The sequence below is a fragment of the Mirounga leonina genome, unplaced genomic scaffold (assembly GCF_011800145.1).
Source record: "Mirounga leonina isolate KUSES-001 unplaced genomic scaffold, KU_Mleo_1.0 Mir_91, whole genome shotgun sequence".
NCBI classification, from domain to species: domain Eukaryota; kingdom Metazoa; phylum Chordata; class Mammalia; order Carnivora; family Phocidae; genus Mirounga; species Mirounga leonina.
Genome location: NW_023270839.1, coordinates 38,655,258 through 38,680,152, shown reverse-complemented (window position 1 = coordinate 38,680,152; position 24,895 = coordinate 38,655,258). Strand labels below are relative to the sequence as shown.

General features: G+C 40.6%; 1 protein-coding gene across 1 annotated transcript in view; it reads right to left on the bottom strand.

Annotated features, from left to right (window-relative positions):
- SNX1 (sorting nexin 1) overlaps nucleotides 1-24,895 on the bottom strand; it is a 34,434-nt gene that overhangs the window by 4,043 nt on the left and 5,496 nt on the right. The window contains exons 2-11 of the mRNA XM_034994806.1: nucleotides 17,050-17,158; nucleotides 13,064-13,191; nucleotides 12,459-12,525; nucleotides 7,911-7,954; nucleotides 6,065-6,206; nucleotides 5,297-5,375; nucleotides 4,768-4,843; nucleotides 2,538-2,651; nucleotides 2,249-2,342; nucleotides 992-1,197 (exon numbers count right to left, since the gene is read on the bottom strand). Of these exons, the coding sequence (XP_034850697.1) occupies nucleotides 992-1,197; nucleotides 2,249-2,342; nucleotides 2,538-2,651; nucleotides 4,768-4,843; nucleotides 5,297-5,375; nucleotides 6,065-6,206; nucleotides 7,911-7,954; nucleotides 12,459-12,525; nucleotides 13,064-13,191; nucleotides 17,050-17,158 (1,059 nt within the window). The remainder of the gene's footprint in view (nucleotides 1-991; nucleotides 1,198-2,248; nucleotides 2,343-2,537; nucleotides 2,652-4,767; nucleotides 4,844-5,296; nucleotides 5,376-6,064; nucleotides 6,207-7,910; nucleotides 7,955-12,458; nucleotides 12,526-13,063; nucleotides 13,192-17,049; nucleotides 17,159-24,895) is intronic.

The following is a 24,895-nucleotide window of genomic DNA, read 5'->3' as shown; positions in this document are numbered from 1 at the left end:
GTTATTTTTCCAGCCTCTTATCTGTCTGTAGTTAGCAGCAAACCAAACAGCTGAGGGAGAGGACAATGAGCAACCTCAGAGGCTATACTGAGCAACTCTACCATAGAGGAAATGAGAGCCCTGGGAGCAGCTCGGGTCTCGACAACACAGGAGCTCCCCGGTGGGGGAGATGCTGGAGATGGGGAGTGAGGTTGGCTCTGCTCCAACTCAGGAGGCTCATCCTGGTCCCAAGCTGGTTCAGTGGCAGACTGAGGCCTTATAAGGCAGGTGCCAGGATCCCTCTTGGCTCTTTCCTCTATCACAGGGAGGCCGTTCAAGAGCTAATACCACTGTCCAGTGAAGTCTCCTTGGCCGCTCTAAAAGGTCACAGGAAACCAGACTGCCCTGGTTACCAGGAGAACAGGTGAGGTGCCTGACCTGAGAGGCAGGCCACAGTGTTGTTACCAGTGTGGTCAGCACAGCAAAGGACTCTGGTGACAAGCTCTCTCAGCCCCCTGGCCACACTCCTCCATGCAACGCCAAGCCGGTTCCATGTAGTTACCTGACTGCCCACATTAGAGGGACAAGTGGAAGCCAGCAAGAGCTCTTACCAGGGCACAGCCGCCGCTTACTGTTAAGGAGGCAAAGACCAAAGGACTGAGGAAGTCACTGCTCCAGGGGGCCAAGACAGCAGGTCTGTAATTCGCCTCGTTTGAAGAAAGGAGCACTGTCCAGCTTCAACAATAAGGAGGGGCCTACTTGGAAATTCAAGAGTAGTCTTTTCTCTAAATGCATTTTAAAAACTGGCTGTAGGCCTCAAAATGACTCCGTGATAACTAGCTAACAGTTAAATGGATTTTTTGGTTCACAAGATACCTTCTCTCTAGTAGAAAAAAGCTACACCTATTTTCAGCTATAATGGATGGAAGTTTCTTGGGAAGGGGAAAAGCAAAAGAAAGACAAATTAAATCAAGGGGAAGGGGGAGAATGAGGAAAGGAAACAGAAGCTTACTCGGACTATGGCCAGGAGACGAATGTAGTCACTCAGGAGCTCAGCAAGGAGGAAGAAGTCATTGTTGGCCTGTTCCTGGTGGAGTTGCTCAATTTTTTCTTCCACCTCAGCCAGCTGGGAGAGTGCCCGTGACAATGCTGTGTTGTCCTCAGAGCTCCCAAGCATGGCTAGACTCTTTGCAAACTGGGCTGTGTTCAGCGCTAGCTCTGGAAGAAGACAGCAGAGGCCTCTGATCTCACAAGGAAAAGGGACAAGTCAGCTGGTACTGCATGGCATGCCTTAGCAAAGCTGCCCTCTGCATATCTAACAACGGGGGGCTCTGCAACCCAGCCCCTTATACCACGACCATCTGTACTTAAGAGAGTGAGGGGAGTGCAGTGCGGTCACATGAGCAGGAAGAGGCACCTGCTGGCCTAAGTTTCACTAGGTTGAGGCCTACCTGGAAGAAGCAGCTCCAATATTCCTGGAGAACTATGGGCCAGTTAATACAAATAGGCCAAAGGAATGATTCTAATTTTTATGTTAAAGCTCACTGTTAGTAGTCTGTTCGCATGAGAGAGAGTGAACGTATGTGCACAATGCATAGTCTTATATGTTCTAGAGCAGGACAAACGTTTTCTGTGAAGGGCCAGATGACTGAACCTTTATGGACCACATATGGTCTCACTTTATCTCTTTTTTCACTCTTCACTTTAAAAATGTAAAAACCATTCCTAGCTTGTAGCAATAGACTGAGGGCCAGATGAGGCCCACGGGCTAGACCCTATTTTGCCAACCCTTACACTGCCTTCAATTCTAACGGTTTTCTGCCTGTTTCGATTTCTGATTATACCATGTTTAAGGCAGAGAAGGAAAGCATTCAAACTTGGCAAATTTCAGTAGTGCTTAGGCAAAGGTTAGGAGACACACATGGTTTCCATGAATTTACATACTGCCCATTTGATCATGTAGCTGAAGTATGTGACATCACTTTGGATATAAGCCACCAATTCAAATTATACCAACTTAAGTCCAAGTTCTAGGTGAGGCTGTACGTGGTATGGTTTCCCTGCACCCTTCCCAGGTAGAGTACAATGTTCACAGTGGCTGAGGCAGGAGGTGCAGGGCATGCCTTTTTGATAAGAACATCAAGGACGAGGTGGGCTGAGAATTCCAATTTGAATGGCTGATAGGCTTGGGAACAGGATGCCCTCCCATCTCCAGCTCACTGGAGACATTGATTTCCCCCAGCTCCAAGTGCATTTCCGAGGTTGTTACCTTTCCTATGGTTGACGAGAGTTTCTACAACAGCATGCAGTTTCCGTAAGCGCTGCTCTTCACACTCTACCTCCTGGAGCTTCTCCTCAAACCACTGAAACACACAAGCCCAGATCTTTAATGGAGGGGACTCATATAGGTGTCCAGCACAGCATTTCCTTAGCAGTTTTTTAACAAAGGGACTGAGTTATCTTAAAAGGAAAGTCTCTGAGAAATTCAGGACTCCTCAGGGCTTCTGACCCATAAGACTGAGGGAGCAGGGGAAGCTGAGAGGCACAGGGCTACTCACAATGTCTGATTCATTCATCTTGATGGTCATTTTACTGACGGCATCTGTGGCTTTGTTGAACATCTTGAGGAGACCAGCGCCACTCAATGTCTGGGTACCCACGGCGCGCGGCAGCTACAAGACCAAGAAGGCGGGATGGCATGTTATCTGCTGCCCCTATTTTAGGTTCAGAAGAATTAGTATCCATCAGATAGTATGCTCAAAACTTGCCAAAAAAATCATTTGAACTGTAGATTGTTGTTTTCAAAGGCAGTTAGACACATCTGTAACTAGCACGTAGAGAAAGGAAAAAAAATCAAAGTACTACGTTAAACAGAATTAGCAAAATTTTCAGCTTTTGATATAGTGTGCAGAAAGAAATGAGAATAGGATTGTTATGTGGCCAGGTGACCTCGTGTTGAGACTGTCTGCCATCCCAGCATGAACTCCTAAATATCAAACATGCTTTTGTTAAAAGATCCTTTGGATTAGCATACTCTGCACACAGCTGGATGTAAGGTCTTGAGAAGCTTTGAAGCTGTGCTGTGATTCCATATGGATTTTCCTCAGTGAACAAAGGTCTAAGGACAGGAGCATTATTTGTTCAGACTGAGGTTACTTTTGGTTGGTTCAGTCTTACCACTACTTTCCTAAGGTATGGAAGGGATGGTAAAGAATCTACAGTAATTATAGTATACCATGCTGAAAAATTAGATTTTGGTGCTCAGGACTGTTAGGGCAGTAGTTTTCAACTTGGGGCCATTTTGCCCCCTAGGGGACATCTGGCCATGGCTGGAGATAATTTTGGTTGTTCAAACTGGGGAGGGGTGCTACTGGCATCTAGTGGATAGAAGCCAGGGATGCTGCTAAACCTACAATGCACAGGGCAGCTCTCTAGAACAAAGAATGATCCAGCCCAAATTGTCAAAAGTGCTGTTGTAGACAAACCCTGTTTTAGGGGTATGAAGTGGGGATGAGGGACTAAAAAAGAAAAATGGATATAGGATTCCCAGAGGAATGAAAAGATTTCTGCATAAGGTAAAGAAACTGTAATTAAAAAATTTCATTTTGGGGGGAAAAAACCCCATATATACTTAGTACCATTTTCTTCCTGAGAGTAATGCATACTATATGTAAATAATAATTTTAAAGTAAAAACAAAATGAAAAACCAAATACAAAATGATAGTCCTACCCTGTCACTTACTTCCTTCTAGTTTTTTTGGTATGAAATACAACACTGTTTTATTCCAGTGTTTCTTTTGATTCTTTTTTTTTTTTTTTTTTAAAGATTTTATTTATTTATTTGACAGAGACAGAGAGAGCAGGAACACAAGCAGGGGGAGTGGGAGAGGGAGAAGCAGGCTTCCTGCTGAGCCGGGAGCCCGATGTGGGACTCGATCCCAGGACTCTGGGATCATGACCTGAGCCGAAGGCAGTTGCTTAACCAACTGAGCCACCCAGGCGCCCCCAGTGTTTCTTTTGATTCTTAATGACTAACATGTTCCCATAGTTCTATATACATGCAGTTTCAAGTTTCACTTTTTATAAATTTTCTTTTTTTTTTAAAGTAAGCTCTACACCCAACGTGGGGCTCAAATTCATGATCCTGAGATCAAGAGTCACATGCTCTACCAACTAAGCCAGCCAGGCACCCCATGTAATTCTTTTAATGTATATTTCCAATGAATATATGTAAATACTTCTGTATACTTTCTGTTCATGATAAGAATAAAGTACTTGTCGTATTGGTATATTTCACTTACTTCTTCAATTGTTAGTAATTGGGCCATCTCCAATTTTTCACAATCATGAATAGCCTATGCATAGCCTGTAAAAAAAGACTGTCTACTTGAATCAACACTTTTGCTCGTGGCAGTTCAGTGGTCTGTGGTAACTGGTTTTGAACCAACGCCCCTCAGCTCCTGGCATAAAATAAGCATTCAATTTGAGCCAAGTAGTAACTTATGAAAGACATGAAAAGGACTTGCCAAACAGATCGTTGTGTTGTTCCAGTAAGACAAAACTAGGCTGCAGTTTGACCTCTAAAACCAGTTGCTTTCGACTACAGGCAGAAATTCTTTTATTTCAAAGGCTGAAAAATACCTGTCATTCTTGAGGGCTTACAAATTAGGATACAGTCTCGTACTAAGCTAAATGCATGTAAAGCGCTCAAATGTTTGTTGAATGAACTAGTTTCATTTCACTAGAGGCAGAGAGAAATTATGAAATTCAGTTTGTATAATACTAACCTCTTCTTTTTCCAAGAACTCCCTGACATCAGGGTCCTGTAACATGGTAGGATGATTCACAATCCTCTGAAGGTACCTACAAGGTATAAGCAGTTATCTGGCTAGTCAACCTGGCCTCACAAGGTTTTGGCTGTTATACAGTGTAGGCAAGGGTACAATGTCTTCCATTACTTTTAAGATGTCCTCAGATAAGGCACTTAAGTGTGACTCTACTTAAAAGCACATTCAAATTCATGTTCTTCACTTTTCTAAAAAGGGAAGAAAAATAACTGCTCTGAAAGAGACCTCGAAGCCATTCATATTTGACTGTCCAAAGGAATATCCTTGTCTGTTCACTCAGGATGAGGAAAGAAAAGATGGTCTGTTCCTAAGGTGGGAAGGTCAGAGACTTAGGAAAGGTTAAAGAGCTTATAGAGGTGTGAATCTTTAATTCAGTCAAGTCTCATCTCTACTAAGTTCAGTGAATGTTTCATGATTATGTCTCAGTTTCAGTTTCTCACCTGTTCTTAGGTCATTCAATGGCCCTTACCTTTCTAGAGCGGCCCTCCGTTTTTCAAGAAATTCTGCAGAAGAAGAATCTTCCTTCCCAACTTTTACTTTTGTCATTCCTGGAATGGAGTTTGAATAGTAAAACTAACTAACTAAATCATCATGAATTAAAAAAACAAAAACAAAAAAACCACAAGAAGAAAGGCAAGGAGAACAGCATTACAAAAAACAACCAAAGGCCACTTCTACACTTCTATGTCATGAGGAGGCATGAACAAAAGGTTCTTTACATGACAGTCATATTTTGAACTAGTCTCAAAGTGCTGAAGGTTCTAAATTCTGGGAGTTGCAGAACATTATACATTTTCTAAAAGGGGGCCATAGGACTCTGAGTATAGATTAATAAACATCAACTAATTAGGCAATGAGAAGGTTCCTCAGCCCCCCACCCTAATCCCCCACCAACTTATTACATTTCAGCCTGGAGGAAATAGGAATCATTTAAGACTCCTGATACCAATACAAACATGAACACAACACACACACACACACACACACACACACATAAGGTAAAGAAACTGTAATTTCTTTACAGTTTTAAAGCAGAGCTTCCTACTGCACCTAAGGAAGGAGTACATGTCAAAACATGCTATTTCTCTCTAATTTATAGGAAAACGTTGGAAATATCTCTTCCCTAACCATAAGATTCCACACTGTTAACAATAGTCTCATATACTAATTAGAAAGTATATTGCAGAAAGAATGCAAAGGAAAAAAATCCAAGTAGAATAGAAACCACACAACTTACCTATTAGGCTTTTCTCAGGTGGAGGAGGGACAATAAAGCCATTCTGAGAATGTTTCTCTGAAAGCTTCTCATAAAGACCCAGAAAATCACTAAATCTTCTTTTCACTGCAAACTGTTTACTCCTGAACATTGGTAAGCTCGTCTTGGGGACAGAAAAAACACAAGGCAATTTCATTTCAAATAGAAGATGAGTATCTTTAAAGTCATCTGGCTGATGTGAACGGAATCTACTTCCCAGATCCCTGTCCTTCAGCCACCTGGCAAATAACTTTCTCCAAGGCTGAGATTCTTAAACTTTTTGAACTTCAGTCCCCTCTGGCTGTCTGGGAGTCTACAGAGCTCTTCTCAGAATAATGATTTTAAATGCATAACATAAAATGTACAGGACTATAAAGGCAACTAATTAAATTCAAATCCAGTTCCACTTCCAGGTTAAGAACGCTTTCTCTAAAAGGAAACAGATGTTGAAGTCTAAAGTGGAAATCTGTGGTCACCTATAACCCATTCATCTTGCACTGCTTTATTAAGGGTATTCGCTGCTGGAATTAAAGCAGCAAAACTAAAGACAGACTAAAGGGGGAGGATCAGGTGAAATGTCCACACTGTAGACATTTTAACCTCTTAAGTGTCACTGAATCTAGATCCCACAGGTGGCAGGCCACCTAGTAGTAGTGAGACAATATAAAGGAGACTTCTAGTAAAAAAGACTAGGCCTACATCATAATGACAGTTCATTTAATACTCACCAGGTAGGCAAAATTTAAGGAGGCTGTTCTTGCCAATTGTTGGCGAAGAAGTATATCAAGGAAAACTTTTACACTTGCCAATGGGAGTATAAACTGTTACAAAGACTTTTTAAAAAGTTTGTATTCCAAAAACAAAAACGGAAGTTTGTATTCCCTTTCCTCAACATTCGCTCTATCTATAACCCAGGGGAACTACTGGTTATACACCCTAGAGAAACTCTTCTATGTGTTTACTAGGAGACATGTGCAAGAAAGGTCATGGTTTATAATTACAAAAACTGGAAACATGCCGAATATTCACAATAGGAAAATGGATAAATATATTATGCTATAATCACACAACGGACTAACTACAGCTACACACAACATGGATGGGTCTGAGAAACAATGCTAGTAAAGAAAGCACTATTTTCAGCATGAGGCTGTTTTTATGAAACTTAAGAACAAAGCAAAACAGTATATTGTTTAGAGATACATATGTGAAGACTCTGTATAAAGGAAATGAGAGACTCAGGAGAGTGGTTGCCCTGAAGGTGTGAGGCAGGGGATATGACAGGGAGAAACACGCAGGTGGATTCAATGGTACTCATCTTAAGACTGGTGGCAGGTTCAGGCCTTCATTTTTTATGCTTCATAACCTGCATACAACATTGTGTAAGTTTTGTATGCATTAATGTTATATAAAAAAGGAAGACCAGACCTGAGGGGTAAAAGGGTAGGGAAAGTATTAAAAGAAGCTCCACACAGGAAACCTCGTAAGAACTGAGGATTTTTAAACAGGTGATATAGTTTGGGACAATCCACCAAACTAGTTCTAAGCCACAAAGGTCCTAAGAGGGATGGGAATACAGCAGATATACCACATGTCTTTAATAAAACTTACAAAGTTTCACACTGAAGTGTTAGCTCTCTGGAAGAAAAGTGGAAAGGCTCAGATGAGATTACCAAAGGAATGCAGGCTTGCTCCATCTTGAGTAAACTTGAAGGAGGATGTTGGCAAAGAAACTAAAGAAATACCCAGAAATAATCTGAATGATGACCTTCTTGGTATAAACACCCAAGTCTATTAAGCTGGTCACCAGTAGGTCACTTGGACTCACCTGTGTTGTAACTTTGTAGGCTACATAGGCATTCATACCATCCCCTGTGGGAGAACAAGAAAGCACAAGAGGATTATTCTGCAAACCAAAGCAATGCTGATCTTGCTCACATTTAACCAGGAATCGTAAGCCACAGGAGCCCTGGATAAGAAGGGATATTTGTTTCATCTCCAAGCTTTATATACTGTCCTACAATCTCCTACTTTGCCTTAGGGTCTCTGTGTCACATATCATGTCCCCACAGATGCTGGCAGGGCCCCAGGTTGAGACAGACAAGAGAGTCAGCCCCCTTTTCCAAGGCCAGGCTCCATTTATACCCTCCACAAAGCAGCACTGGATACTGACAATCCATCGGTTGTTACCATGCCAATATTTGGGCTGGTTATACACATCTGTCTAAAACCAAACAATTCTCTTGCTGTATAAAGCAGGAGGAGGAGAAGGAAGCAACTGATGTAAAAGGAAACAAGCAGTTCTACCCTAAGCTAGCTCTGGGCTCGGTTTGCTCTTTCAGAAATACTGTCACGGACCCCTCCATTGGTGCTGGGGGACAGTGACCTCTCTCATCTAGCATGTTCACCCAGAGCAAAGGGCCTGGCAGGAAGACGCTCTGGCTGCCTGATGTCACACAAATCTCTTTCCTGGAGAAATTATTTTTCTGAAAAAGCCTTTGACTGTTAAATAATTTGGGATTCAAGCAATTGTTTTTCTCTGCGGTAGTGTCCTGACCTAGACCACTTAGGGACATAAAGGCACCATTGACTCCCTGAGCAGGGAAAAGACATACAATGGACTCAGACAAAGCTCCAGTGCTAGAATCTGGTGTTTTGGGTTGGTTTTGTCCCCTTCTTCCCAACCCCTCGATTCCTTCCAGAACCACACCAAACAGGAAAACCTAGGTCAATAATTACTAGCTGCTTAAGTTTCTGAACTGGTCCTGGGAGAGGGCCCAGGGGAAGAAGGTAGAGTACAAGACCAGCAGGGTCCCATACTGCAACTTGGTTTCAATGACATGGCTAGGAATGCCTGCTTTTATAAAGTACACAGACAAGTTGGAGATTATAATAAAGGGCTTGTCTTCTCTACCTCTCTGATCCTACCAAAAGGGTGTATATGAAACAGAAATCATAAGCTAAACTTAGAAATTACTGTATATCAATTACCACTGTTAGTTCTCTTCTAAACCACTTATGCGACATTGCCTAACACTACTAAGAATGTTTACCACTGTAAAAGGAAAAAAAAAAAAAATCTAAATTTACTTTATAGAAGAAGTATTCAAAATTTCATTCACAGGTCATAGTCAAATTTCCAAAAGGTCAATCCCATAATTTAGTGCCTACAATTAAGGAAAGCCTAAGTGCAAACATACATAAAACGTAAGAGCATAGCACGATCTTCAGACAGTTTGCCAGCGTATCAGCTGCTTTTACTGAGGCAGTGAGAAAAAACATACCTGCATGTACATACAGAGTTCATAAAATATGGAAATGGGCTAGTAATATAGCAGTATTAAATCTATGTTAATTTCCTAAATAATTTCAGAAAGTTGAAGATGGCATATACACATTACCAAAGCTCTAAAAAGCACATCCTGGTAGAAGTGGGATTCTAATTAATTAATTAGATTCTAATTAATTTTTTAAAAAGATTTCTTTACTTATTTTAGAGAGAGAGAGAACACGTGCGCCTGAGTGGGAGGGGCAGAGGGAGAGAGAATGAAGCAGACTCCATGCCGATGGAAGCCGGGCTCGATCGCACAACCCTGAGATCACCACCTGAGCTGAAACCAGGAGTTGGCCACTTAACCAACTGTACCACCCAGGCACCCCAATTAATTAATTAATGTTTTTAAGGTTTTATTTTTAAGTAATCTCTATACCCAATGTGGGGTTCTAACTCATGACCCCAAGATCAAGAGTTGTATGCTCTACCAACTGAGTCAGCCAGGTGCCCTGGATTCTTATTTAGATTGTGTGTAGGAATGAGAAGCACATGATGAATAAACAGCCCACACAAACAGAAGGTGTTGTTACAAAGATCAGGGGGTTTTTTGTTTGGTTTTTTGGTTTTTTTTTAAGTAATCTCCATACCCAACGTGGGGCTCAAACTCACGACCCTGAGATTAAGAGTTGCAGGCACCACCAACTAAACCAGCCAGGTGCCCCAAGATCAGGTCTTGAATATGAATATGCTTTAAGGAGCTGGTTTCCTGGCATCAACATGACTAAGAATCTAGACTATGGTGCCAGGGAATGAAAGCTAATCACCTCAGTGATTTGTAGTTAAATAAATCTGATCCATGGGATATTTAAATTACTGTTATGGGTTGAATTCTGTCCCCCTAAAAAGATATGTTGAAAGTCCTAACGTCCCAGTATCTCAGAATGTGGCCTTACTTGGAAACAGGGTCTTTATAGAAGTAAAGTGAAAATGAGGTTGGAGGGAGTGGCCCCTAATTCAATGTGACTGGTATCCCTATAAAGAGAAATGTGGACAGAGATAGACACATATAGAGGGAAGACAATGTGAAGACACCCAGAGAGAATGCCATGTGACAATGAAGGCACAGATTGGAATGATACATCTATAGGCCAAGGAATGCCTGAGGCTCCCAGAAGCTAGGGGAGAGGCAAAGAACAATCTTCCCTAGTGCCTTCAGAGGGAGAACGGCCTTGCTGACACCATGATTTCAGACTTCTGGCCTTCAGAATTCTGAGCAAATATATTCCTGTTGTTTTAACCCATCCTGTTTGTAGTATTTTACTACAGAAGCCCTAGGACACTAATATATTCCCTCCCTCCCCTGGTTTATTAAGCATTATGACTTTAATTTTTTTTTAAACATCATGATTTTTAAATACTAAAACAATTACTATTATTTACTTATAATTTTTCTTATTCTACCAAGGATTTAAAGTAGGTAATAACTAGTTTAAAAATCAATGTGCTTATAGAATATTTAAAATATTAGAGAGGCAAAAAATAATTCTGCACATGTAATTCAAAGTACTGGTCCAGGCTCTACCATGGGCCATACTGTGACCCGACAGGAAAGCTGCATTTTACCTATTGGTCCTCTGTTTCCTCTACTATTGGATGAAGAAACTGTGTAAGATGCTCATAAACAGGGCACCTGGGTGGCTCAGTGTGTTAAGTGTCTGCCTTCAGCTCGGGTCATGGTCCCAGGGCTCCTGGGATCGAGTCCCGCATCAGCTCCCTGCTCAGCGAGGAGTCTGCTTCTTCCTCTCCCTTTGCCTCTCCCCCCCCTTCTTGTGCTCTCTCTCATGCTGCCTCTCTCTCTCAAATAATATTTAAAAAAAAAAAAAAAAAAAGATGCTCATAAACATCCTACCAGTGCAACAGTCTAGGAAAAGTCAACCTCAACAGTTCAATGATAAACCATTTTGGCACAAAGTCTAGTTACACTTTATAAATTCCTCTTCCTAGTTCAGAACAGAAAAAGGATTGGAAATTACATTTTCTTCTTAACCATATAAACACCATCCCTGTTTAGGAGGAAAAGCTCTGTAAAGCCTCTTCAGGGACTATATATAGAACAAGGAAAGTCGAGGCCTGTTACTCTCTGCTCACTAATAGCTTTTACAAGCTTAGAACATGGGAAGGCTATCCAGAAAATCCAAGTTCTGGCCAAAGTTAAGCACTGTGCTTTCTGAAAATCTAACTTCCCCCAAATATGACCAAAATTCAACCTGGGTCCTTTAGTCTTTACCTATCAAAGAGAGATGCAGACTTACATACTTCTTTAGGCTATCAAGTGATAAATGATACATAACAAGAATTCCAAAGTTATTGGGGGAAAAACAAATTCAGTACTCTCAAATTTTAGAACATGTGTTTTAGGATGTTTAAATGGAATTTATGATTTCAAAAAAAAGAGTAAAATGATCTTATCAACTCTATGGGAGAAAGCAATGTTTGGATTTTTAAAAAAGGATTCTGGGGCGCCTGGCTGGTTCAGTCAGTGGAATATGTAACTCTTCATCTCAGAGTTGTAGGTTCAAGCCCCACATTGGGTATAGAGATTACTTCAAAATAAAATCTTTGGGGCCCCTGGGTGGCTCAGTTGGTTAAGAGACGGACTCTTGACTTCGGCTCAGGTCATGCTCTCAGGGTGGTGAGATTGAGCCCCATGTCGGGCTCTGCACTGGGCGTGGAGTCTGCTTAAGATACTCTCTCCTTTTCCCTCTGCCCCCCACCTCCCAGCTCGTGTTTGCTCTAAAAAAAATAAATAAAATAATAATAATAATAAATAAAAATAAAATAAAATCTTTTAAAAAGGATTCTAATAGTATTTAATGTCTCTGGTTTTTTTTTTCCCAAAAGCAAAGAAAAGCCTAATAAAGTACTAGGTAACTGCTATTTCTGGCCTTAGAAGCATAGCAAGGGGTATAATCTTACAGGAAAGATAATGACGAAGCACTTCATGTTGGCTAATTCAGCTCTGAAGATAACTGTGTAGAAATTAGCTAGCTATGCTTTCCTTGGCCATATCCTAACATTAGAAGGACTCCCAAGTACACTCACCTATCTTTTCAGGATCAGTTATACCGACTGTCAAATCAAACTGGTCTTCCTGTTCTTCTTCCTCTAGCTTTTAAAGAGAAGAAAAACCATGAGAGTTAATACACAAAAAAGGCTATTAATTTTACCCTGCACTTACTTTGTATCAATATAACAACGTCAAGCTATATCCTTCTATACATCAGTGTTCAGCTCTGTCCCTTCCCAACAATCCCAACGAATCAACTTTCACAATTTTAAGCCTGCTCAAAGGTCTTTGTTACATCTATTTGCTTAAAACCTTATTTTGATCATAATGCATAATTACTAGATTTTGCAAGACTTGCCTCTGTTGGTGTAAGGAGGGAATGAGGAAAGACTATACTCTTGAATATGGGAGCTGCAGACACTAAGTATCATTAGTGTTCATTGAAAGCCTCTGTGCTATCCTTTGGCTGACAGATGCTCTGCCCAAGAAAGAGGTATTGGATTCTGGCTGTTCATTAACCATAAAGGTCTTCTTCAAGAGTCATAAATATTTTCTCAAGGTTCATACTCAACTGAACTTTAGACTGGCAGCAAAGTCCTAAAAATCCAAAAGAAACAAGATGAAAGGCACAAATTCTCACCTCTTCATAGCTTGGCTGGGACTTAGAAGAATTTATAGCTTCCTGTGGAGGAAGAGAAATGAGCGTTTTGGCCAGCACCTTCTTCTGATTATTTTGTGTGCTGTCCAGGGAGAGCTCCACTGTGGCATCTAAAAAAAAAGTTGATATTCTATAATGAAGATCAATAATCGGTCTTTGATGGCTAAGTTTCAGTTCTATAGGCTTAAGAGATAAAAACAATAGCAACCATTCTCAATACTTAACATGTTTTCAAACTGAGAGCAAGTGTTGAGAAATCTGACCCAAGTGAACAGAGTAAGAGAAATTTTTACATGGATACATTTTTTTTTTTAAGATTTTATTTATTATTTGACAGAGAGAGAGCAAGAGAGAGCACAAGCAGGGGGAGCAGCAGGCAGATGGAGAAGCGGGCTCCCTGCTCAGGGCTTGATCCCAGGACTCCGGGATGATGACCTGAGCTAAAGGCAGATGCTTATCCGACTGAGCCAACCAGGCACCCCGGGAAGCCTTCTTGACGGAACAATCTCTCCCATTTCCAAATACAACTACTTGGCTATCCTCTCCTACCTAAAATTTAGGCAAGAACCAGGTATTAAGCAAAAAGACTACAAAGTCAGTGTACCAATTTATTTTACTCTTGGGACTATTCCTTTAAAATCTTATATAAACTATTTATTCCTATTACAATTGTTTGGAAAAGAAGAATAAGTTCAGCTAAAGGCAGGCATATTGATAGCAAAAAATGACATCAAAGGAAGTCAGGAAAACTGGTAAGCTAGAAAAAATAGACCCAACATACAAACACAGTAACACTTGGGAAAAGGCACTATTAGCCACGCCTGAGGATGGCAATGTTGTTTTAGCATGGTTTAATAACTGTTTACAATTATAGTTTTAGATCAGCTTGCAAAGATTTTTTTTTAAGATTTTATTTATTTATTTGACACAGAGAGAGGGAGAAAAGCATAAGCACAGGGAGGAGCAGAGGGAACGGGAGAAGCAGGCTCCCCACTGAGCAAGGAGCCCGATGCAGGACTCGATTCCAGGACCCTGGGATCATGACCTGAGCCGAAGGCAGATGCTTAACCATCTGAGCCACCCAGGCGCCCCAAAGATTATATCTGATACATGCTGTCCAAAGGGGATAAAAAGATGTTGTAATATCTGAAAATCTTTCTAATAAAAATAGTTTTAAGAAAATCATGCTTAAAAGCCACCTTTGTCTATCTGGGAAAATCTCAGTTGAGATATTTATGTTTTTGTTACTATAAAAATTGTTAATTTCTTTGTATCAAAAAAGATTATAGGGGCGCCTGGGTGGCTCAGTCATTAAGCGTCTGCCTTTGGCTCAGGTCATGATCCCAGGGTCCTGGAATCGAGCCCCACATTGGCCTCCCTGCTCTGCGGGAGGCCTGCTTCTCCCTCTCCCACTCCCCCTGCTTGTGTTCCCTCTCGCTGTGTCTCTCTCTGTCAAATAAATAAATAAAAATCTTAAAAAAAAAAAAGTTCAAAACTTAAACAGCAAAGATTTTGTTTTCTTCTTTAATAAACAAAAACATAAATATCTATTTGAGTTTGGCCTGGTCAGTAGGTATTCAATTTTAGTCTTAGGGAGTTCAGAGAAAGCTATTTTTTATTTTTTTTAAAGACTTTATTTATTTATTTGAGAGAGACGGACAGCATGAGCAGGGGGTGGGGCAGGGGCAGAGGAAGACAGAGAAGGACAAACAGACTCCCTGCTGAGTGGGGAGCCTGACATGGTGCTCAATCCCAGGACCACGAGATCATGACCTGAACCAAAGTCAGATGCTTAACCAACTGAGCTACCTAGACGTGACTATTTTTCTTTTCTAGATTTCATTTGGAGCTAAAATGAAACCAGAGATGGGGGTCTATAAGGCATGACTAAGTTCTAGATCAATGTGCTAATCATTAAATGTGAATCATGTCTACAAACATGGTTGCCACACTGTTAGAACCTGGTCCCTATCAGGAAGAGAAGAGAGGTGGTAAGATAATCTGACCGTGGTGTGGGAGTACAAAACAAAATTAGTACACATAATAAACATCTCAGGATGATAGGATTCTTTGGAGCAAGCAACCAGCTGAAGTATGTTGAAGATATTCAGATCATGCAGGCCCTAAGTAAATAATCAAGTTAATAAATGGGTTTGGAAATGAAACAGGAGATACTTCTTATTTAAAACCTTTGACTTACTAAGTGCTACTAAAAGCCTTTTGAAGAACTGTGCATTTTCTCCTGACATTCATGTGACAAAGATGCAAAAACTACATTAAAAAGTGGCTTTTTTTCCTCACACTTTTGATAAGAGTAATAGAGAAGTCTTTGGGCTCCATCACTGAACTAATCATGTGGAAAATAAAACCCAAACATTTAAATTTCCACAATCGATATCTAAAACACCTGAGAAGCTACTCAAGTCCTAAACTAAATGTCTCATCACAGGCATTTCTAAGATTTATTTATTATTTTGAGAGAGAGAAAGAGTGCACACACGTGTGGGCAAGCAGGTAGAGGGAGGTAATTTTTTAAAAAATATTTTATTTATTTATTTGAGAGCAAGGAAGTGAGCGCACGAGAGCTTGAGAGCACAAGTAGGGGGCTGGGAAGGGGCAGAGTGAGAGGGAGAAGCAGGCTCCCCCCTGAGCAGGGAGCCTGATCCCAGGATCCTGGGGTCATGACCTGAGCTGAAGGCAAAAAAAAAAGCCACTTAATGGATTGAGCCATCCAGGCGCCACGTTGATTTTTCTTTTGAAAAGTTTTCACCTTTCCTCTTATTTTTGGTCTTTGCCATTTCATTCTTGAACAAATTTGTGATTGTGTTCTGAAGTATCCAGTTTTTCTCTACTGCTATCCATTTTATATAATTCCATTAGATTAGTCTTCTTAAAACATTACCCTTATCACTTCCTTTATTCAAAACTGCCAATGGCTCTTAGCTGACAGTAGGATGAAAATTCAAACTGTAATTATTATTGATGTCTAAAATCTTCCTAAACTACATTTCAAGTCTTATCTTCCATGGCTTCTCTGAGAACTCCCTGCTCTGGCCCACCAAGTTTACTGACTGGCCCTCAAATGTACCTTGAATTCCCTGCCCAACCATCTGTACCTTTTCTCCTTTTCTTCTACATAAACCCTTCTTCTCCCCAGGAAGCCTTCCAAGGGCACTCTAGAACAGTTTCTCAATATGGGCACTAACATTTTGAGCTGGATAATTCTTTTTTGTGAGAGGCTGTCTTGTGTATTGTAGGGTGGTTAGCAGCATTTATAGCCTTTATCCACCAGATACCAATAGCACAATCAGGTGTGACAACCAAAAATGTCTCTCACTGTTGCCAAGTGTCTTCTGGGGGGCAAAATCACTCCCTGTTGAGAATAGGGAAGCCCTCTCAACAAAAAAATTATTGGGCCCAAAATGTTAATAGTGCCAAGGTTAAGAAACCCCACTCTGTCCTAGTCTTAATCAAACTGCAGGACGTGGCTCATTGGTAAACTGTGAAATCAATTCAACTGGTTGTAAATAGCATTAAAAAAACGGAGAAACAATAGGATATTTCAGATTGTATTGAAAGTAGTAAGGGCAAGTCACTTAACATTTTTGTTTCAGTTTTATATAAGTATGCATATATTTTGGATTGTGACAAAATGTAATTCTTACTATGAGTCTTGGTCATAAATCTAAAGACACTACTTTAGTCTGATCTCAAACGAAGATCTGAGACTATTTCTAGCATTTTTTTTTTGCCACATTTACATTATTTAGTAGCCTGTCTAATTCTATCTGTATGTTTAGGTCTTACTCCCTAACCCTGGCAGAATCTTGATGGCAAGGGCTACATTCTACTTGATTTGTAATCCTCCACAATGGTATCCTTACAGAGTTATGTTTCCAGTATAGATTTTGCTTGTTTAATTCAGCGACTCAGAAGACTCCTAGTACAGGTTTTGAGTCCATACTTGCCTGCAAAGAGATCCTGGGGCTCTTGGTCTTGTTCCTCATGGATGCCATTTTCTTTGGAGCCATTGTTGGTGAGGAGGGAAGCAATTCCCTCTGGAGACTGGGGCTTACTCTGAAAATGAAGAGATACTCTGAATAAGACAGTACTGTTAAAAACAAACCTAGAAAGTGACTTCTTCTTCTTCTTTTTTTTAATATTTTATTTATTTGACAGAGAGACACAGCGAGAGAGGGAACACAAGCAGGGGGAGTGGGAGAGGGAGAAGCAGGCTTCCCACTGAGCAGGGAGCCCGATGCGGGGCTCGATCCCAGGACCCTGGGATCATGACCTGAGCTGAAGGCAGACGCTTACCCGACTGAGCCACCCAGGTGCCCTCTTTTTTTTTTTAAGATTTTATTTTTATTTATTTGACAGACAGCGAGAGAGGGAACACAAGCAGGGGGAGTGGGAGAGGGAGAAGCAGGCTCCCCGCTGAGCAGGGAGCCCAATGCGGGGCTCGATCCCAGGACCCTGGGATCATGACCTGAGCCGAAGGCAGATGCCCAACGACTGAGCCATCCAGGTGCCCCTAGAAAGTGACTTCCAATGCATCCCTCAGTTGCACCCACAGGTGTTTAGAGAAGACAGGCTCATGATTCAGCCAGTTCAATAAGCAGCAAATCATCATTAGTGATGTAAGTGCTGCCCAAGTAATCACAGAACTAAAATAAACTCATACATTTCAGAGTTAATTTCTAACACCATAACCTTGCTGAAATGCCCTACCCCAAAGCACATGATACTGACATGGGTATGTGTACACACAGATAATTTTCAAAAGAACCTGTCCAAATGCATTTCTCCTTCTTACTTGATGACCTTTATTCTTTCAAATGCTGATGGGGCACATTCTAATGACCAGGACACCACACTGGAGTGCAGAATTCAAGCTCTGATCCTGGCTTACTGTGTGGCCTTGGCTAAACTGTTCACAGAAAAGCAGTTGTGTAGATAGTACTGGCCCCCTGACAGGCAAAGGAAGGTATAACACTTTACATCTAATGCTGTTCATAAATATAAGTTATCTTTTTATTCCTAACTTACACAGACACAATTTTCAACCGCACCCATGCCAGACTAGCAGAATAAAAACCAGTCATGCTTAGCCTAGTGGGCACATGGTAAAAATACAGTCAATTATGGCCTTTATCAAAAGCTCAGTGATCACCCGCAAACAAGTATCGGGTGGGGCCCCAGACCGGTACCAGAGTGAACAAAGCTGAATTGTGTAGAACATGAACAAAATGCTGGGAATCTGGCTTCAAAAGCCATGGTGTGGTATTGCAGGGTTTTGAAGTCAAACCCCAAGGCCAAATCAGTTAAATGACCTGACTTAAGGAATCTTTTATGAAACATTTCCTTAACAAATTTGAGGGAGTTTGTTCTCAGAAACAGGTCTTTTCTGACCCAAAAGAACAAAGTAAAATGACAGATCTATTGGGTATTCTGAATTTGCCATGCAAACAGTTCCATCCCAATACTGGGGCCACCCTTAGGGAAAGAAACTGCTACCAATATGTAGAATTTATATTAACAAACAATGCCCCTACTGGAACTTTTCTATGCTAATAAAGCTTAATGAATACTTAAATATTTTCATACTTAAATATATATGCTTAAATGTTATACCAACTCAGAGACAGTGATCCTGTTTTCTAGGTGCTTCCACAATCTTCAACAACAACAAAATTACTACAGAGATAAAGACAACAAATAACAGGGCAAAACCAAAACCCACATCTCCCTTTTGCCTCATATATTGCCAACTACCTTCCTACACACACATATTTCTTTTCTATACATTCTCTTGTGCTCTTGGACAGTATGGGGATCTCACAAAAAGCTATATGATTTAATTCAATTCTCACTGATACCAGTTATCTCCAAATGGAGATCCAGGAGAGATTAAAACCCAAAACACATTAATGATATATATATATCATTATATATATATATATATATAATCAACTGTAATTTACTAGTAGCTCACCAGGGAGACTAAAGCAACAGGAACGGCACAGGTTAGAATTTAGCCATTTAAAAAAAAAAATACCTAGAAGGACCCATTCTTGTGATATGGAGATGAATAAAGCCAACTATCCATTTCTGTTTCATCATCTAAACTTGGAAGTTTGAAGACTAAGATAACAGCAGCCTGCCTTTCCTTATAATAATCAGAAGAGACAGACCCAGATGGATGGGATACTCCAAAGACTACTAGAGCATGGCTACCTATCTCTTCTTCTACCAGATCCCCTTCAAGCCCAAACTGTAAGTTGCTTGATGAAGGGGCGCCTGGGTGGTTCAGTCGGTTAAGTGTCTGCCTTCGGTTCAGATCGTGATCCCAGGGTCCTAGGATTGAGCCCCGCATCGGGCTCCCTGCTCAGTGGGGAGTCTGCTTCTCCCTCTCCCTCTGTGTGCGTGAACTCTCTCTCTCAAATAAATAAATAATCCTAAACAAAAGCAAAAGTTGCTTGACTAGAACTGTGATGAAAACAAAGATGTGTGCTCCCATACCTAGTATGCTAGGTAACAACTACATGTGAGAACAGAAGACTGCTCCTCAGATGTACTCTGGGATTCCAACCCCCAGATCAAAGTATTCATGGCTGAGTTCATAGAAAGCTGAAGATAGTTAGACTGATTACTGTATTTATTCTTCCTCTGTTCTTTCCTCTGTAGTTCTTTTACAAAATTAATCTTCTATGTGTATAAAGCGTTGTATTCTGTTCCCCACCACCCCCACCATCTAAGCCTTTTTTTCATGTCATCAAGAGTTGGACAGGGGCGCCTGGGTGGCTCAGTTGGTTAAGCAACTGCCTTTGGCTCAGGTCATGATCCTGGAGTCCCGGGATCGAGCCCCGCATCGGGCTCCCTGCTCAGCGGGGAGTCTGCTTCTCCCTGTGACCCTCTCCCCTCTCATGTGCTCTCTCTCTCTCTCATTCTCTCTCTTTCAAATAAATAAATAAATAAATCTTAAAAAAAAGAGTTGGACAAAAATCGCACTTCTGGTGATTTAACTATTGTATGGGTACACCACAACACAGTCATCTCCCTAAAGATGGATATTTACAGTTTCCAGGTTTTTATCATCACAAATGATGCTATGATGTTCATCCCTATATATAAGTCCACATCTGAGTATTTCCTTGGGATAGATTCTTAAGTAGAATTATTGGACATAAAATTTTAAAGCCTCCGCTAAGCTAACTTCCAGAAAGACCACCAATTTACACCCTCCACCCCCAATATGTAAGAGTGCTGCACCCACAGTAACATTAAGCATTCTCTTTTCTTCTTCAAGATTTTTAAGTAATCTCTACACCCAACATGGGGCTTGAATTTACAACCCTGTGATCAAGAGTCACGTGCTTGACTGAGCCAGGCAGGTACCCCAAATTCTTTCTTTTAAAAAATCTTTGCCAGGTTGACTGGTAAAAAGTCTTGTTTCCACATGTTTACTGGCCATTTGAACCCCTGTGACTTGTCTTGATGTCCTTTGCTCATTTTTCTAAGCTAAGTCAGCACTTAGATGTACACTTTCCTTGCATAAGTATACCTAAGTTTATCTAAGTTTCTTACATAATGCTCTCTCAGGCATATTGTACAGTACCCCTCCCCAACTTTATCTCTTTTCACATCTGTTTTATTTGGGGCCTTACCAAATTTATTTTCAGATGAATAATTTGGATTAGCATTGGACAAGCTAAGCTTATATCTTTAGGCTGGGAAGTACCCATCACACAATTGGTCTTTGAGGCATAACATTCTCAAGTTTTACTTAAAATCAGATTCGGTAAAAGCTGAGAACTATTTTTTTTTTAAAGATTTTTATTTATTCGAGAGCGAGAGCGAGAGAGATCACAGAGGGAGAGGGAGAAGCAGACTCGCCGCTGAGCAGGGAGCCTGACACAGGGCTTGATCCCAGGACCCTGAGACCATGACCTGAGCCGAAGGCAGATGCCCAACCGACTGAGCCACCTAGGCACCCCTGATAACTATTTTTACATATAAGAAATGGACAAAGTATCCTATATTCACACAAAACTGTTAATAGAAAACAAGTCTTCCATGAGACTAGAGTCTATAACAATAGCTTATCATCAAAATAAATACTTATCTGGGCTTTATAACACATTTTGTATGTTTTGCCCAAGATTAAAAAAATTAATCAGTATTATTAATTTATATTAAAAAGCTACTTTGGGGGCACCTGGGCAGCTCAGTTGGTTAAGCGTCTGACTCTTGATCTCACTTCAGGTCTTGATCTCAGGGTTGTCGCCATGCTAGGTGTGGCGCCTACTTAAAAAAGTAAAAAATAAAAAGCTAATTTTAAGTCAACAGTTAAATTTCAGGGAGGACTCATTCTGGGGGAAAGGAAGAGGCACACTGATTATACTGAGCTGCAGAATCAATACTAAAAACAACCTTAGCTTATAATTCATATTTAAAAAAATCTCTGAATCGCCAGTACATCACAAAACTATCCATCTATTTAAAGGGAGCTAAATTTCTAGGCAACAGATAAAACTATTTTCTATGATGAAAACAGTAAGTTTGTGATATAGTTAGTAAAGCAAATTATAGCCCTGCCTACTTCCCCCTATCCCGCCACCTTCTCCTGCCCCCTTTTCTGAAATAACGGAGGCATACTTTCTTTAGTGACAGAGTCCTAGGCTAGGATATCCAACCCTTGCTGACTCCTTTTGGCTGTTAATTCTAGCAGGTGGTTCCACTGATAAGCCTGTTTAAAAGTTCAAGTATTTCTGTTTATAATTACAAGGCACACAGACTGCCTAATCTAACTCTCAGAGAGGCACTAGAGCGAGCTACAGCAAGAGAGCACTTGTGTTAAGAGCAAACAGGTATTCTCCACCAATTACGAGCCCCAAACCATGAGGCCAGGCCACTAACGCAATGTTCTTAGCTCAGGGAAGGACAGACTTGGGTTTGCTATCCCTCATAGCTGAACATACCCATTTAGTCCTGAAAAGTACACTGTGATTCTGCGTAACTTCCCTTTAGTTATTGAGTTGTGATTCTCTTCCTTATGTTGCTCAACTGCTCTTTGCTCTATGCAGAATGCTTGCATTATTCAAGGGACCTCAAAAGGGTAGTACTGTTAAAATTCTCAACTGCATTTAGACAGTGAATCCAAATTAAAAGCTAAGGTAACACTGTGCTTCTGGAGAACTAGGGTACTCACCTTCTGGCGAAAAATTAATATAATTTAGTAAGGCAAGACAGAGCTACAGAATTGTTATCATACTAATGTAATAAGGCAAGGACAATTAGGAAAAAGTCATGCCCAGAAGTTTACCTAGATAACAGGGCAGTCACAAAGTCTTTAAAAATCACCCTGGAAGACCTTGACATGAAATACTGTTCTATTTGCCACGTTTACTTCTACGGAAAAATAAGCTAAGTGGGGTGGTGTATTCACTTTCTTTCTTTTTTTTTTTTTTTAAAGATTTTATTTATTTATTTGAGAGAGAATGAGATAGAGAGAGAGCATGAGAGGGGGGAGGGTCAGAGGGAGAAGCAGACTCCCTGCCGAGCAAGGAGCCCAATGCGGGACTCGATCCTGGGACTCCAGGATCATGACCTGAGCCGAAGGCAGTCGCTCAACCAACTGAGCCACCCAGGCGCCCGTGTATTCACTTTCTATCGCTACCACAACACAAAATGATCACAAATTTAACAGCTTAAACAATGCAAATGTATTATCTAAAAATTCTGTAGAAGTTAATACAGGTCTCACTGGGCTAAAATCAATGTGTCACCATGGCTATGTTCCTTTGTGGAGGTTCTATGGGAGAATCTGTTGCTTTGATCTTCTAGCTTTTAAAAGTGATCCACATTTCTTGGCTCATGGCCTACTTCCTCCATTTTCAAAACCAACAATGTCGCATCTCTCTGTGCCTTTCTTCTGTGGGTACTCATTTCCACAGTCACTCTCTGACACTCTTCCGTTTTTAAAGGATCCTTGTGATTACACTGGGCTCACTCAGATAACCCAGGCTAATTTCTCTACCTTAAGGTCAACTGATTAGGAACCTTAATTCCATCTTCAACCTTAATCCTCCTTTGCTTTGTAACCTAATACATTCACAGCTTCTGGGATTAGGAGGTGGATATCTTAGGGAGGGGGCAATTATTTTACTTACCACAGGCAGTGACTCCTTTCCCATGCCACCGCCAGTTTCAAAAATGCAACAGATGCACTAAAAGCTTCTGCGCTTGGCAGAATGGAATTTAGTGTCCATTAGATTTGGGAATAGGGTGCATCTTACTCTACGAACTGGTTAAATATTCGGTTAACCCAAAGGACTTCACAATTTTACCCCCCTTCACAGCTAAAGGAGTTCAAGTAGGTGTTACTATCCTGGGGTCCATGAGACATGGAATTCAGGTGTCTAGGAACTTAGATGGCAATAAAGTTACAATTTCATTTTCACTAATTTCTAACTGAAATTCAGCATTTTTTTCAATTACAAAGATAGCCAACAAACCACAACAGTAATAGCAGTATTTGACACTATAACAGAAATCAGATATTTTTATTTGACATAACAATTGTTACAGTTCTCAAAATATCATTTATAGTCATCTCTATTTTTTAAAAAAATTATGGTAGTTATAACTATCCCAGATCTTACCAGGTAAAGCATTAAAAAGCACATATTACAAACATAAAAATTGTTTTAATGTTTTGCTAACTGCATTTCTGTGTAATTGGTTTCCTTGTAATCTTATGTATTTTATACACGTAAAAACATTCTGAGAATGGATCCATAGGCTTCACTGGACTGCTAATGGGTCCGTGACACAAAAAGGTCAAGAACCTCTAGGCTAGTCCCTCTAAGACTAATGAAAATAGAAAAGGGGAAGCTGGAAGGGTGGGGGAAATTAGAGACTTCAAAGTGAAAGGTCATACCATGGTCTACCAAAATTTACCTACAATCTACTGAATTCTATGATGTAATTTCCCTACTAAACTTTTTGGGTTTCAAACTAATATAACTTAGAAGGGCCCAGAAAACTGCAGAAGGATCAGAGTTCTAATGAGTGCATTAACTTCCATTTTGAAAAAGCAAACCCAGTTCAAATCTGCTCTGAAAGCAGAATGAAGCCCCAGCTGTCCACTTGACTAAGCAAGAGAATAAGCCAGAAAAAGTTGAGCAACAGGCTTTTCCTGGAGATGAGATACTTATGGTTACTTGCTCTACTAACTATGAACTACTCCTGATTTATTTATGCCAACAGTTACTCAAGAGGGCTGAGAAGCTTTGAGGACCAAGAAAAATTGGAGTGTTCTTTTTCCTCTCTCTCCTCCCAACCAAACAAATCACAAATGGCTAAGTCATCAGAACTACCCTAACACCTGAAAAAGCAAAGAGCAGCAACTCCCTACAGAAACCAGAAATCTGACTTTATTGCTTCTCCTATAAGCCCCAAACTCTAATTTTATTTTTATTTTTATTTTTTTTTAAAGATTTTATTTATTTATTCATGAGAGACAGAGAGAGAGAGAGAGAGAAGCAGAGGGAGAAGCAGGCTCCCAAGGAGCAGGGAGCCCGATGCGGGACTTGATCCCAGGACCCTGGGATCATGACCTGAGCCGAAGGCAGACCCTTAACCATCTGAGCCACCCAGGTGCCCCCCAAACTCTAATTTTAAATAAATTTTTGAGTTATTAGTCATCTTTAAGTCTTTTCTCATCCCTCTACCTCCAAAAGTGCTTTGTGACTAATTCTGTTAGCTTTTCCTGCATAACCCTGAAAGCTAGATTAACTGCTAGTACAATTC